Source organism: Anastrepha ludens, chromosome 5 (assembly GCF_028408465.1).
Source record: "Anastrepha ludens isolate Willacy chromosome 5, idAnaLude1.1, whole genome shotgun sequence".
NCBI lineage: Eukaryota > Metazoa > Arthropoda > Insecta > Diptera > Tephritidae > Anastrepha > Anastrepha ludens.
Window position 1 is genome coordinate 51,694,518 of NC_071501.1, and position 16,373 is coordinate 51,710,890.

The 16,373-nt window shown below is 36.6% G+C and overlaps 3 protein-coding genes and 1 pseudogene across 3 annotated transcripts; 2 read left to right on the forward strand and 2 right to left on the reverse strand.

Annotated features, from left to right (window-relative positions):
* Nucleotides 1-4,328: 4,328 nt before the first annotated feature.
* LOC128864709 (uncharacterized) lies at nt 4,329-7,145 on the reverse strand. The gene has a single exon (XM_054104459.1). The coding sequence runs from the start codon at nt 7,143-7,145 to the stop codon at nt 4,329-4,331; it is 2,817 nt and encodes a 938-aa protein (XP_053960434.1).
* A 317-nt stretch (nt 7,146-7,462) lies between these two features.
* Nucleotides 7,463-9,626, reverse strand: LOC128864710 (uncharacterized). Its single transcript, XM_054104460.1, has 2 exons — nt 7,595-9,626; nt 7,463-7,476 (listed from the first exon to the last, which is right to left on the reverse strand). Exons 1-2 carry the CDS (start codon nt 9,624-9,626, stop codon nt 7,463-7,465), a joined length of 2,046 nt encoding a protein of 681 aa, XP_053960435.1.
* Nucleotides 9,627-10,235: 609 nt separating this feature from the next.
* LOC128864711 (NADH-ubiquinone oxidoreductase chain 6-like) lies at nt 10,236-15,127 on the forward strand. Its single transcript, XM_054104461.1, is given in 2 exon segments — nt 10,236-10,241; nt 12,159-15,127. Coding segments are annotated over 2 exon segments (594 nt in total). The 3' UTR covers nt 12,747-15,127.
* On the forward strand, nt 12,692-15,127 carry LOC128865208 (cytochrome b-like; annotated as a pseudogene).
* Nucleotides 15,128-16,373: the final 1,246 nt, after the last annotated feature.

Below are 16,373 nucleotides of genomic sequence, written 5' to 3' on the forward strand. Positions count from 1 at the left end.
CTAGGAATTTTAAATTACAGTTTTTTTTTTTTAGTTTTCATCTGAACAAATCAGGATTTATGCTAAGAAGCTAAAAGGGGATAGCTCAAAAGTTGCGAGGTTGTCGTCAGTGTACGAGATTCATAAACTGACTACGGCCTAAGAGGTTTTGCTATCATATGTGAACAAAAAAAAAGTGTTCATTAAATTTAGTATTAACATTTTATTAAATTATCGTATTTTTATAAGTTTCTCTTCGGAGTTCCTTTTGAGTTTTATTTTGGAGCTTCTCTCACGAAACTCAAAACACGGCGGAGCAAATTCTGTGAAAAATCTAACAAGTAGCGCTACGAGTGAACTCAACGATGACATAGCCATTCGATCTCAGTGATGCCTTTTTAGTAGAGTTCACGAAAATCGTGCTATGAATAGGGATGACTATATAATATTACAATGAATTGGTCTCACCATGCGGATTGGTCGTTGACGTGTCCGTATGCTCGGACTTTCCGCATGGCCAACTTTGGTTTGTCGTACTGAGACGTTTCGAAATAGATTATTGAGTCTCCCCTAATACGTCCGCCTCTTCCTTTTACGTGTGTCACGAGTCTTCATCAAGTAGCGCCTCTGATTGTGAATCTTTGATAATTTTCTGCCTTTCAGTGTTATTCTGGAGTTCGACAACAAAGTCGCCGCTTTTGAAGCGTTCATACCACTTACGACTCGTTGCTTCTCTAATTACAGACTCACCTTAAGTATTGAAGATCATTTAAACGGCCTCAACCGCAGTTCGCTTTGAAGGGAATTAGAAAATCAAAATTTCCCGCCAGTTACTAGAATTTGACTTGGAAACAGTCACCCTTAACCGAGAACAAAATTATGTAGAAACTCAAGTTCATTAATGCGGTATTATGGTTATGTGCGTAGATCTTGAAGTTTTCTGTAAAATATTTTGTATATTGGTTTAACGCCTATGACTATAACCAATTACACAGGCCGACAAAATTTAACCAACATTCAGACCCAGAAACCAATCTATATATTTCCGAAGGTTTATGATGCGCTGAATCCAAATCTGGCCTCAGAATTGCTCTATTAGTTTGAGTTTTCGAGATATCCTAACCTAAAAGTGCAGAAAACCCCATTTTTGCCCATATTTGAGGTTATGTAGCCTTGCAGATGTTTTCTTTCACCAAAATTAAAGGATGGAATCTTTAAATACAATCCTTCTTTTTTCAAATGGCGTTTTGTTTGCTCAAATATCATTTTTTTTCGCAGAGATATCGCATTTTGAAATTTTCATGTTTCGAAATTTTCCTACACCTGAAAATCGATTAAGATAACATAGACATGATATATTCGATTACTAATTTTCTTGAATTGAGTCTTATTTTTCTTAAAATTTTGTCTCACACCATAAGTGTGCTGACTCACCACATCCCTACACTATCTAACCTTTGGGTACCGAGTCACACACAGCCCTAACCCCTAGAAACCACCCCTATCATACCGCGAGCAGGCTAACCCACATAACCGCAAGCAGGCTTTCCCACAAACTCCAAATTTACATACTATTAATCCATATATTTCAGGCCCTCAAACCCAAGAAAATTAGTAAGCGACTATATCATGTCTATGTTATCTTAATCGATTTTCAGGTGTAGGAAAATTTCGAAACATGAAAATTTCAAAATGCGATATCTCTGCGAAAAAAATGATATTTGAGCAAACAAAACGCCATTTGAAAAAAGAAGGATTGTATTTAAAGATGCCATCGTTTAATTTTGGTGAAAGAAAACATCTGCAAGGCTACATAACCTCAAATATGGGCAAAAATGGGGTTTTTTGCACTTTTAGGTTAGGATATCTCGAAAACTCAAACTAATAAATTAATTTTAGTTATCAATCCGAATTTTGCATGGACAGAGAAGCAGATATTAGTTTAAATTATTTCGGATACTTTTCCTTGTAGACTAGTGTTATCAAAAAATGTCGGAAGCAAAGTTCCTCACCAGTGATTGGTGGGTCTCTTGGGCGATGACAACATCCGATAAAGCAAAGCGTGGAGTGTTTATGAGACAGATTCTGCGTAAAATTTTTGGACCTTTGCACGTTGGCAACGGCGAATATCGCAGACGACATAGACATAGCGCAGCGAATAAAGATCCAGCGGCTGCGTTGGCTGGGTCATGTCGTCCGAATGGATACAAATGCTCCGGCTCTGAAAGTATTCGATGCGGTACCAGCTGGTGGTGGTAGAGGAAGGGAAAATCCTCCTCTGCGTTAGAAAGATCAGGTGGAGAAGGACTTGGCTTCACTTGGTGAGTCCAATTGGCGGCGGTTAGCACGAGAAAGAAACGACTGGCGCGCTTTGTTAAACTCGGCCAAAATCGCGTAAGCGGTTATCGCGCCAATTAAGAAAAAGAAGATTTGTGTGTCTCAGGCTAGAGACAATCTGAAATCATTAAAACGATGCGATGTCTATCCATTAGACAGTTCTTTATTTTATTTTTCATTTCAACACCTTCCAAAGCCCTTTTTATATGCTAGTTTTTTATTTTTATTTACCGCAAGTGAAGGCTCTTCGCCAGGCCATCGATTACCAGTCTAGCTGTCAGTACTATTATTAAAGCAAAATTTTGAATTATAACTTTAACTTTTATAGTATATAACTGTTTATCTTCTATAAGGCGCAACTTTCAGTTTATTAACTCAAGCAAAGCACAGCGTGAGAGCGGAATGAGGTTATAATTAGCACTCAAAGTTCGCTGCGAAAAGTTGTGTCGAAAAATCAACAACTTGTCTCTAAGTAGCTAAATTTTAGTCACATCATATTGTTAGAGACTTGTACGCCTCCTAAATTCCTAAGTGTCAAATGCATTTATTCACTTGATTATCACAGTGTAACCCAAAAATATGCGCCCGCGCTGAGCATTTGTTAAAGCGGTGCTCCAGAGTCTGAAAGTATGCAAACAATTAGAAACAGAAGGGAAGTGGTTTCGGTAAGGAATGAAGAGCGCCTAATTTTGCCACACATACAATTACATGCGCAAGCCAAACACAAAGACGCATAAATGTGCGTCGAGCGCCAAGCGCGTGAGCCGCGTATCTTTAAGGTTCTTAACAAAGACACATTCGCAAGTTCAATGAAGGGTAAATAAAGTTGATTTCCTCTGCTCCCTGCACTGTTCGCTCCTCTGTTGCTGCACCGTCTGCAGTTAGCGAGCGTGTGTCAAGAGCGTTGTTGTAAATATTACTCGCATGTTGTCATAAGCACAAGCGACCAATTTTAACATTTCCATTTACGCGTATGCTTGTATGTGCATATGTATGTGTATGTATGTATGTAAGCTTGGCACACCAACAGCCGAATATTGTACTTTTTTTTCTGTTTTTCGTATGTGTGTATTTTATTTTGTGAATGCTCAGCGTCGCCGGCGGAAGCTTAGGCAAATTTTTAAGCCAACATCAAATGATGGCGCATTAATTCAGCTGTTGCCCCAGCTGCAGCTGCTGTCACTTTTCTGCTGCGTCTGCTGCCAGTAATTTCCGCACTTTGCTTGTTTACTTTTTTTCTTTTTGCTAATTCATTGCCACCACTCTTCTGCTTCTTCTTGTTTACTCTTATTGTGGCTTTGCGAGTTGTGTTGCGTGGCTGTCTGCCACTAACCACCTTGTACTCATTACCCAACTACTTAGGTAAATACTTATGTACTTTTGCCTACATCCACCTCTCTTGGCTTAGTTATGGTATCTCTGTCTCCTGGGTGTATTTTTATTTGTGTCTGCCTGTTTTTCCTTGTGTTGTTTTCATTTTCTTTCCACGATGATATGTTGGCGAGGGCAGTTAACTAGGACAACCAAAATATATTAGGCAGAGAAAATGAGAAAAGATGAGTAGGAAATTTTATTACTTGCAAATAGAAAAGGATTTGTAAATACGAGCCTCTGAACGTAGAAAAACTCGAGAACCTGTACGAAAGAAATAATATACCATATCTGTTTTGAGGAATTAAGTATTTTCTTAATCCTGTTAGTTATTTTTTCCGAGTGAAAAACAATGTGTGGATTTGTTCACGCACCAAGTAGAAGAGGGTGCAATGTATTTTCGCAACCTTATTTATAGTATCAAATCTGCAAAGCAGGCACTGTTAGCTTAACGAAAAATACAGATGGAAAAACAAATATGATAACAATATTATATGTATGTACATGCTAATTTTTGGTACGGTTACAGAGATCGGATGTTTCTACTGTTATTTTAGAAGGAATGCCTGTAGGTATAACAAAGAAAGAGTGCCTGTAGGAATAATACAAAGTATTTTCTATAACTTAAACTAAATGGGGGTTTATGCAGATTCCTGCTGCATACATACTCCCCCCGTTGGAAGGTGTAGGCTTTCAACCAAATCTGTTTCAACCGGAAGTGCTGCAATCTTAGTTATAGCTCGTTTTACTGGCCCATTTGCTGTTTTAATGATCGCTGCTCTAACATATCCGTCAGCGCCACTGAAGGTGTGTTCAACCCGACCCAGACTCCATTTTAAAGGCGGTTGATTGTCATCCTTTAAAAGCACCATAGCACCTTGTTGTATGTTTGCCATAGGGTTTCGCCACTTACACCTCTCTTGCAGTAATGATAGATACGCAGTGCTCCACCTTTGCCAAAAGATTTGCTGCATCTGACAAATTCGCTGCCACCGGCTTAGACGGTTCATATTTAGATGCGTAACAATTGGTTCTTCTATGGCTGTAAATGACCCACCAATGAGAAAGTGCGCTGGTGTAAGCACGTCAAGATCGTCTGGATTTTCTGTAATTGGACAAAGGGGACGAGAATTTAAAATAGCAGAAATTTCACAAATGAGAGTGCGAAGCTCATCGAAGGTTAAAATAGAGACGCCAACGGTGCGATAGAAATGAAGTTTTGCGGACTTGACCGCAGCTTCCCATAAGCCGCCAAAATGGGGCGAGCGGGGAGGAATAAATTTCCAATCAATTTGATTTTCAATGCAAGCTTCAGCTACTGCTCTATTGTGATTTTGATCGGCGAATAGTTTTCGCAGCTCTTCTAGCTCATTTTTTGCCCCAACAAAATTTGTAGCGTTATCAGACCAAATAGTGTTTGGCTTGCCTCTAATGCTGATAAATCGTTTGAGTGCAGCAATGAACGATGACGTCGATAAATCTTGGACAAGTTCAAGATGACATGCTTTCGTTGAAAAACAAACAAAGATACATACGTAGCATTTCACGGGTGGCCGGTTGCGCACCTCACATTTGTACTGGAGTGGTCCACAATAGTCAACACCTGTTGTAATAAAAGGTCTAGATGGTCTCACACGGTCTGTTGGAAGTTGACCCATAATTTGCTGCAGTACCCTGGGCTTAAGGCGGAAGCACCTCAAGCATTTATTAATGATTTTTGAAACTGTTTTGCGCCCACCAATAGGCCAAAATTGCTGACGAATTGATGCTAATAAGCTCTGCGGTCCTGCATGCAATAGTTTACGATGATAGAATTTAATGAGTGCGGAAGTGACTGGATGCTGTTTAGGTAGCAAAAGTGGGTGTTTTGCTTCGAATTCTAAATTCGAATTATAGAGCCGCCCTCCAACGCGTAATGAACCAAAGTCGTCGATAAATGGATTGAGTGACAGTAAATGGTTGCAGGAAGGCAACTGTTTGTTTTCTTTCAGTATTTTGTATTCTGATGCGAAGTGCACTTGCTGGATATGCCTGATTAGCAGCAGTGTATCGCCTTTAATGTCGTCGACTGTGAGAAATCCAGCTGATGGTAAAGTTCGTTTTGATTTAATGTGGCGAAATTTGTAAACGTACGCAAACACGCGCTGTAACTTGCTGAATGAATTTTGGAACTTGCAACCGTAAGTTTCGTCGATTTGAGTTGCATCAATTAAAACATGGCGCCGTCTTTCTGGAAGATTAGATAAGAAATCCATATTGCTTGGCCAATGCGCTGAATCAAATTGGAGGAATGAAGGTCCATTAGCCCATAGGGTGTTATTTAGAAGCTCTTTTGGAGTGCAGCCGCGCGAAAGAATATCCGCAGGATTCAGTTCGGTTGGAACGTGATGCCAGGTCATACCTAATGTAAGCGATTGTATTTTAGCTACGCGATTTGATACGAATATGTTAAAATTACTGGGAGCAGATCGTAGCCACGACAATACAACCATTGAATCCGACCAACAATGGCACTCATATGATAGTTGGCTATTTTCCAAAATATTTGAAACCAATTCCGCTAACAACAACGCAGCAGACAACTCGAGTTTTGGAACCGTGATCGACTTCAAAGGTGCAACTCTGGACTTGGAACATAGAAGATGTATTTTGTTGACGCCGTGCTTTTCAACGCGTGTGTAAACACAAGCACCATAAGCGGATAGACTGGCATCACAAAAGGCATGAATTTGAACGCGGGCTTGCAGTGCAAGCACGTATCGTGGAAAATGAAGATTGCTAACGAATGAAAGTTGACCACACAAGTCCAACCAAATGGACTGTAGCGATTGCGGCAGGCTTTCGTCCCAAACCAGTTTTTCCTTCCATAAGGCTTGCATGAAGATCTTCAGCTTTGTGATAACTGGGCATATTAAGCCAAGTGGATCGTAGAACCGCGCTATGACTGAAAGAATAGATCGCTTTGTAATTTTCTGCGAATTCAAGAATGGTGTGAAACTGAATAGAAAGTTGTCTGAGATACGTTCCCACACAAGGCCAAGTGCCTTTGTCACATCTGTACCATCATGAAACTTTATGAATTTTTCGCAATTACTTTCGTCTTCATCTTTCAAAACATCAACTTCATTAGAGCACCATTTTCGAATTGGAAAGCCTCCTCGTAGAAGTAGCTGTCTGATCTCTTGCTTCATTTGTATGACCTCCTCGATTGAATCGCCACCAGATATCAAATCATCCACGTAAAAATCTCTTCGAATGATTTTAGCGCCGACTGGAAATGATTCCTCCTCATCAAATGTAAGCTGATGCATAGCTCGAATAGCTAGGAAAGCAGCAGGCCTCGTTCCATATGTGACCGTGTTTAACTTGTATGTCTTGACTTGCTCAGATGGGTCATCGCGCCAAAGAATGCACTGCAACTGGTCATCAGGGCTACTCATTTTAATGCAGCGATACATTTTACATATGTCGCCAAGTAGTGCAACTTTGAAAAGTCTAAAGCGAAGCAAGATGTTAAAAAGTTTTGGCTGAATGATTGGCCCTGGTAGCAACAAATCGTTTAGCGAATACCCTGAAGTAGTTTTAGCGGACCCATCAAAAACCACGCGCAGTTTTGTAGTGGTACTGTCTTGCTTTTTAACGCAGTGATGCGGTAAGTAGTAAACTGGTTTGTCTGCTTGAAATGATGCCAGCGACATATGACCAAGATCCTTATACTCCTGCATAAATGCCGAATATAAAAGTTTTGTGGATTGATCCTTTTGGAGTTTTTTTTCTAGCGCCCTGAATCTACGTAAAGCAAGATAATGCGATTCACCAAGAGCATCAAGATCGGATTTAGGTGGTAGTCTAACTGAGTAGTCCCCTGAAGGCAAACGAAGAAAATTTTGTATGAAATGCTGCTCACAAAAAGCGTCCTCTTCTGATAATGCTGGAGTAGAATCGAAACCATTTTCGATCTCCCAAAAGCGTTTAACAATGTTTGAAAGTGTATCAATATTATCATGTGGAAGTGTTAATTTTCTGAATGCCGAAAGAGTTGTTAATTTATTACTGATATGTGATGCGCCTCCAGAAACTACCCAGCCCAACTTAGTTTTTTGCAGTGTTGGTAAGTGATCAGCAATTCTAAATTGTCCAACGCAAATTAAGTCGTAGAATAATTCCGCACCGATCAAAACATCAATACGGTTTGCTTTGAAGAATGATGGGTCAGCTAAATTAATGTTGTTTGGTATGTTCCACCCCTCAATGCTGATATCAAAATTCGGCTGATAGTCTGTTATGCTTTGTGTTATTAAAGCTGTGAACGATGTCGAAAACCGACCATCATGCGCTTGGGCAAATATGTCGACGCATCTGTCTGCATTGAGACTCGATTCTCCAATGCCAGATACTAAAACTGGTGAATGATGAGACCGAAGTTGAAGTTGATTTGCTAACCGGGATGTAATGAAATTTAATTGAGACGCAGAGTCTAAAATAGCGCGACAAGGAATTAATGTGCCTGCACGATTTTTTACTAAAATGATGGCCGTTGCTAACAGCACACAATTGTTAGACACATTTTTCAAGGCTAAAGGTTTGGGACTTGCAACTAATGATGTTAATGCTGATTGCGATGTTGTAACCTGGCTATTTGGTACAGGCGATGCCACAATCGGCTTTGGTACACTATCTTGCTTGCCATTTAAATGCAGTAAAGTGTTATGTTTTGCTTGGCAATACCTGCAATTGCCAGATTTGCATTGCTTGATAGTGTGACCCTTGCGTAGGCAATTTAAGCACAAATGAAATTTTTTTGCTTCCTTATAACGCAAATTTGGAGAGAGATTCAAAAACGAAGTGCAACCAGTAATGAAATGCTCTTTGGAATCACAAAAAATACAGAGTGGAGTGGGCTTGCCACCACCTACAGTAACGAGTACGCTTGTTTTTGATTTTGCTTGAGATACAATATTTTTCACCTGTTTGCTAGGTGCCTGTATGACCATAGCGTTTTCCAAATTCTCCATCATGCGGCATCTTCTTTCCAAAAACGTTGACATGTCAATCCATGTAGGTAATTTGTGTGCAGATAAATTCTCTTCCCATTTTTCGTGCGTTTGTCTATCCAGTTTGCTTGTGATGAGGTGTATGAGTAAGCCATTATATATATCTTCAGTAGTTGCTAAAGTTTGCAGCGCTCGAAGATGTGCATTTACTTGATCGCTTAATTTTCGTAACCCATCTGATGCGCCCATTTCCATACCTTGTAGCCCGAAAATTGCCTTTATGTGTGCCTGGAAATGAAGTAATTTATTATCAAAACGTACTTTTAATAAATCTAAAGCTTTGTCGTAATTCTCTTCACTGGGCTCGAGTGAGCGCACAGTGTCTAAAGCTGCATCACTGAGACTGGTGATCAAGTACTGCATTTTTTCTAATTTGGACATCTCCACGTCTTTGTCTATTGCTGAAGTAAACGTGCTGAAAAACGATGGCCAGTCGAGATAGGAGCCACTAAAAACTGGAATTTTGAGCTCAGGTAGCCTGGATCGTCGTTGCAACTGCTGCGGCGTAATGTCGTCCCAAGAGAACTGTCGTAGTGTTGAAGAGTGCGCGCCAGATGACTTATATTTTGTATTCAGCCAACGATTAATTTTTGCCTCTACCTCAATATACACTTTGGAGAAATTTTCGTCAGCATCAGACTCGAATTCCTTGCGGTCCAATCGCCTAAGTGTTGATCGTGCATTTTCGAAGTTTGCCTGCAAACGCTCAGCATGTTTAAGTCGCGCAGAAAGTTCGGCCTCATCTAAGTTTTTTAGCTGCTCGTTCGTAAGGAAGCTATTGAGATTATCTAGCTGGCGTTGAAACGCATTGCCTTCCTTTTTGTAGAAAGCGATTTCACCTGCTACACCAGGATTCTCATCAGACGATTTACACTCTTTCGGCATTTTATAAATATATTTTCTTTTGTTAAGTTCTATTTACTTTTCACTGCACTAATTGTCTTTATGTTTGTACTAATCGTTAACAGTTAATAGAAAAAACACCAAATGTCTTTATTTTAAGCGAAAAACAACCTGTTTTGCCTTCGATAGCTGTACTTTTGTAAATGGGTATACAAACACTCACGGCCGCGACGAAAATGTACATATGTTTTAAACTATGTGCGTACAAATATGCGTACCGAAATTACTTCTACTTGGGATACGAAAATTCTAAAACGATACGGTTAATCAAATAATTATATATGTATATTATGATTTATTCGATCACGTCGGGGTCACCAGTGTTTTGAGGAATTAAGTATTTTCTTAATCCTGTTAGTTATTTTTTCCGAGTGAAAAACAATGTGTGGATTTGTTCACGCACCAAGTAGAAGAGGGTGCAATGTATTTTCGCAACCTTATTTATAGTATCAAATCTGCAAAGCAGGCACTGTTAGCTTAACGAAAAATACAGATGGAAAAACAAATATGATAACAATATTATATGTATGTACATGCTAATTTTTGGTACGGTTACAGAGATCGGATGTTTCTACTGTTATTTTAGAAGGAATGCCTGTAGGTATAACAAAGAAAGAGTGCCTGTAGGAATAATACAAAGTATTTTCTATAACTTAAACTAAATGGGGGTTTATGCAGATTCCTGCTGCATACAATATCATTGCGTCGGTTTACTGCTTTAAAAAAAGAAGATAAATCTTTAGAGGTTAGTTTAAATTATTTCACCTTACTAAACCAGATGGGGATGACTTGATGAAATTCTCCAGCCTAGATCCCTTTTCTCTCCTCCGCTACATCAACAGCACTGGATGGCTGTAGACGGTTTTATCTCCTCCCTAAATCCTTTCACAGGTAGTGGTCCACTTTAGGCACGTAAGTGTTACTTGTAGTGTACCTGGGGTACTCTTGCCATCTTACCTACCTACCTACCTACCTAAACCAGATATGGTAGGTGTGACTCTTAGTAAGTAGAGATCGACTCGAGCTTTAAGGTAGTAGTCCGGTGTAACGACCGAAATTTCGACGTTTTTTCATGAATCTTTTTTAAAAAGAAAATAAAATGCGATCGTTTTAAAGTGTTTACATGTTTTTATTGGTATTTTGAAGTACAGGTATAAAAAAAAAAATTTAAGTTAATTTTATATTAATTTGTTTAAAATTTTTGACGTCAAAGTAGACTCCTAAAAAAAAAGATGAGTTAGTTCGGGGGAAACAAACAGCCTTCCAAAGTCATTTGAAATAAAAAATTCAAAGAGATTATTATTCTGTAGACTTTATTTTAGGCACAGAACCTAAAATATACATCAAAATAAAAAAACAAAAACAAAATGGCGGACTTGTGAAAAAGGTTCTCAAAATCTAATTTTTTTCTTCATAAATTGTTTAAATTAAATAGTTTATTATTAAAAAATTAAATATTTTAAAGGTCCGGGATCAAGATATGTGTGTCTAGAATAACGGATTACATTTTTAGCCAAATCGGTTGAATAGTTTTGAGTCAGTGATTCCCCGAAATTTCGAAAACATGGATTTGAGAAAAACGCGTTTAAAGTTTCAGAGGAGCTGCTGCTGGCGTGTCACACGATTTTATACACACCACGGCGCGCTCTCTTATTTTAGCTATAACTTTAAAAAATATTTAAAAATTCTGTCTGCAATTTTTATAGTATATTTTTAAGATGTTTTTCTTCCGAAAAATGTAAAAAAAAAATCGATTTTTTGAACCCGTCACGCCGGGCTACTACCTTAATTTTGACATTTAAGACCGACAGAAGTGGCTGGAGATCTGCTATTTTTTTAAGTGATAATCAGTTGATGTATTGTAAAAGACTAAAATGTCTTACAGATGCAGCCTCATTTTTAATAATAATTAGCATTATTATTTGCTAACGCGCCGGCTGGGGACGTAAAGTGCCATTGGGATTGATCTGCAGCTTTTGACTTTATTTGCGGCCACCTAAACGAATCATCAGATGTCGTGAATTCGTTATACAGGCTTCGTCTCTATGTACCTTTCGGCCGTCCCCTTAGGCGAGAGCCTTGCGGACATTTTGCTGATGTCAGTTGCAGGTTTACGGATTGCACGGCCTCTCCATTTCCACTTTCGTTCGCGTATATCTCAACTCAACCGGCCTTTTGTTCGTTTCGAGCTCGTTTCGAGCTAGATACTAAAATTGAAAGACCCAAAGCCCCTTCACAAACACTAAAAGTTAAAAATATTATACTAAAATATCTTCTAAAATCTATTAAATTTAAATAAATAAATAATAAAAAAAATAAACTTAAAACAATATATTCTAATCTTAAAAGTATAGACAATAAATGTTTACGATTAAAAACAAAAACAAATACCCCCATTAAAATTAAAAAACAAGGTAATCCCCAATATAATAATATTAACATTAGTTTTAATAGTTTAACAAAAACATTGGTCTTGTAAATCAAAAATAAGAATTAATCTTTTAAAACTTCAAGAGAAAAGAAACAACTTTATCATTAATCCCCAAAATTAATATTTTAAATAAACTACCTCCTGATATTATACAATTAACTTTATACTCAACAACATTGATTTCTAGTCTCATTTTTATTCAAATAAATCATCCATTAGCAATAGGATTAATATTATTAATTCAAACATTACAAGTTTGTCTTTTAACTGGACTAATAGCTAAAAGATTCTGATTCTCATATGTATTATTTTTAATTTTTCTAGGAGGAGTATTAGTATTATTCATCTACGTTACATCCCTAGCATCAAATGAAATATTCTCACTCTCAATGAAAACAGCCTTTTCTTTTATATTAATTTTCATTTTATTAATAAATATCAGATGATTTATAGATAAATCATATATTTCATCTTTCATTCAAAATAACGAAATACAAACTATAATTAATTTAAATACATTTACAGAAGAAAATTCTCTAAATCTTCATAAATTATATAATTACCCAACAAATTTAATTACTGTTTTATTAATAAATTATTTATTAATTACATTAATTGCAGTAGTAAAAATTACTAAATTATTCTACGGACCCCTTCGATTAATAAATTAAACTAATGAACAAACCTTTACGAACCCAACATCCATTATTCAAAATTGCAAATAATGCTCTAGTAGATCTTCCAGCCCCAATTAATATTTCAGCCTGATGAAACTTCGGATCACTATTAGGATTATGTTTAATTATTCAAATTCTAACAGGACTTTTCTTAGCTATACATTACACAGCAGATATTAATTTAGCTTTCAATAGTGTTAATCATATTTGTCGAGATGTAAATTATGGTTGATTACTACGAACTTTACATGCTAACGGTGCATCATTTTTCTTCATTTGCATTTATCTACATATTGGTCGAGGAATTTATTACGGTTCATATTTATTTACACCTACATGACTAGTAGGTGTTCTAATTCTATTTTTAGTTATAGCAACAGCCTTCATAGGTTACGTTTTACCATGAGGACAAATATCATTCTGAGGAGCCACAGTTATTACAAATCTATTATCTGCAATTCCTTACTTAGGAATTGATTTAGTTCAATGAGTTTGAGGAGGATTTGCAGTAGATAATGCCACTCTTACACGATTCTTTACATTTCATTTTATTTTACCATTTATTGTACTAGCAATAACATTAATTCATTTATTATTTTTACATCAAACAGGATCTAATAACCCAATTGGATTAAATTCCAATATTGATAAAATTCCATTCCATCCATATTTTACATACAAGGACATTGTAGGATTTATTATTATAATTATAGTACTTCTATTATTAACTTTAATTAACCCTTACCTATTAGGAGATCCTGATAATTTCATCCCTGCTAATCCTCTAGTAACACCAGTACACATTCAACCTGAATGATACTTTCTATTTGCATATGCAATTTTACGTTCTATTCCTAATAAATTAGGAGGAGTTATTGCATTAGTCTTATCAATTGCAATCCTAGCAATTTTACCATTTTATCATTTAAGAAACTTCCGAGGGATCCAATTTTACCCTGTAAATAAAATTCTATTTTGAATTATAGTAGTTACTGTAATTCTATTAACATGAATCGGAGCACGACCTGTAGAAGATCCTTATGTACTAGTTGGACAAATTTTAACAGTAGTTTACTTCTTATATTACATTATTAATCCACTAATTAATAAATGATGAGATAACTTAATTAATTAGTTAATGAGCTTGAACAAGCATATGTTTTGAAAACATAATATAGGAACAAAAATTTCCTATTAACTTTACTAAAATCAATTAACAATATATAATATATTAAAAATAATTTAACTCCAATAAAAAATAATAGATAATTTAAAGAAAAAGGTAAAAAACACTTTCAAGCTAAATATATTAATTTATCATAACGAAACCGAGGTAAAGTTCCACGAACTCAAATGAAAACAAATGAAATAAAAACCAATTTCAAATAAAATAGCAAGTTAAATAAATCACAGCCAAAAAAAATCACACAAAATAATATACTTATAAATAAAATTCTAGCATATTCAGCTATAAAAATCAAAGCAAACCCACCACTTCTATATTCAACATTAAACCCTGAAACTAATTCAGATTCACCTTCAGCAAAATCAAAAGGAGTTCGATTAGTTTCAGCTAAACAGATACAAAATCAAACAAGTCTAACTGGAAATATAATAACAACAAATCAAATATAACTTTGATAATAAAAAAAGTCTAAAATATTATAACTTCCAATTAAAAAAACAAAAGATAATAAAACTAAAGCCATTCTAACTTCATAAGAAATAGTTTGAGCAACAGCTCGCAATCCCCCTAATAAAGCATAATTAGAATTAGATGATCAACCAGCTACTATAACAGCGTAAACCCCTAATCTAGTACAACACAAAAAAAATAAAATCCCTAAATTAAAAGAAAACAACTTTACAAATAAAGGAATACATAATCATACAATTAAAGAAATAAATAAAGAAAAAATAGGAGAAAAATAATAAGAAATATAATTTGATAAAAGAGGATAAGTTTGTTCCTTAGTAAATAACTTAATTGCATCACAAAAAGGTTGAGGAATCCCTATTAAACCAACCTTATTAGGACCCTTACGAATCTGAATATAACCTAATACTTTACGTTCCAAAAGAGTTAAAAAAGCTACTCTCACTAAAACACAAATTACCAAAATTAATCTACCAACAAAAGATAAAATTATTTCCATAAAAATCAAGTACTATTTGTAGTATAATCTACATAAATAAATTCTAAATTTATTGCACTAATCTGCCAAAATAGTTTACTTATATTAATAATATTCTATTATTCAAAATATAATTATTTTAATATTTGGTCCTTTCGTACTAAAATATTACAATTTATTAAAGATAGAAACCAACCTGGCTTACGCCGGTCTGAACTCAGATCATGTAAGGATTTAAAAGTCGAACAGACTTAATTTTTGAACGGCTACACCCAAAATTAGCTGCTTAGAATACCATGTGCTTTTAAGCATAGCGAAGGATGATCTGATGTTCGTTATTCTGCACTCAATGCCAGTATTAGCCGCGTCGTCTAGGGTGATTTCGCTACCTAAGTAGACAAATTTGTTTACACATTCGATGGGTTGTCCGTACACTGTGAATGCGCCAGGTCGAGAGCAATTAATGGCCATAGACTTCGTCGCAACCTAACGCGATTTGCGTAGGTACCCACATCGTCCAGTTTGCGTTGCATGTGTCCCCGCTGTTGTGATAGTAAAGCAATGCCATCAGCATAGTCGAGATCATCGAGATGTTCCATACTGATTGGGTTCCAGAGGATGCATCTTTCAGGCTGGGTGTCAAGGGCATTGCTGAGCACAGCATCGTTTACGATCAGAAACAAGAGTGGCGACAGAATGCAACCTTGTCTCACTCCTGCAGTTTATTCAATTTGGGTGGATAACGAACCTATTTTAAAAACCAATATATTGAGACTGTATTAGGTTTACCAATTTATCTCGAACTCCTTTACGACGGAGCGCGCTCCACATACTATGAGTCCGGCCAAAAGCCCCCGCAAAGTCAACAAAGACACAGTGAAGAGTTTTTTGCATTTCGACAATCTGTTCCGCAATGACCCGGGTGAAAATTTTTATAATAAAGAAATAAGTAGTCTTCACAAACAGTTTACAAATAAGCGATCATGCGATGCTGCTTTTAGTCGAAATTGAGCAGTTTTGCTACGAATTTTGCGGCGACCCGTCTCATGCGCAATTCATTGAAAACAATCGAATGGCATGAGCCAATCGATATGTCTAGGTTCTCAGCAACTTCTCTAACGGTGATTCGACGATTGACCAACACCATTTTCTTCACTTTATCAATTTTTTCGTCTGTGCTCGGGCGTCCGGCACGCTTTTCGTCGTTCACATCTTCTCGCCCTTCTGAGAACATTTTGTACCACCGATAAACGTTGCTTTGGTCCAAAGTAGCTTCTCCGTATGACACAGTCAACATTCGGAATGCATCCGCACACTTAATTTCGTTTTTCACACAAAATTTGATAAAGGTTCTTTGATCCATCTTTTTGAATAGGTAAAAATCGAAGACGAGCCGAAACACGTGCAGCTGTCAACAATTAACTGAACATTCAAAATGGCCGAACTCGTCGACATGAGTGAGAGACATGAGTACCAACATATTGCC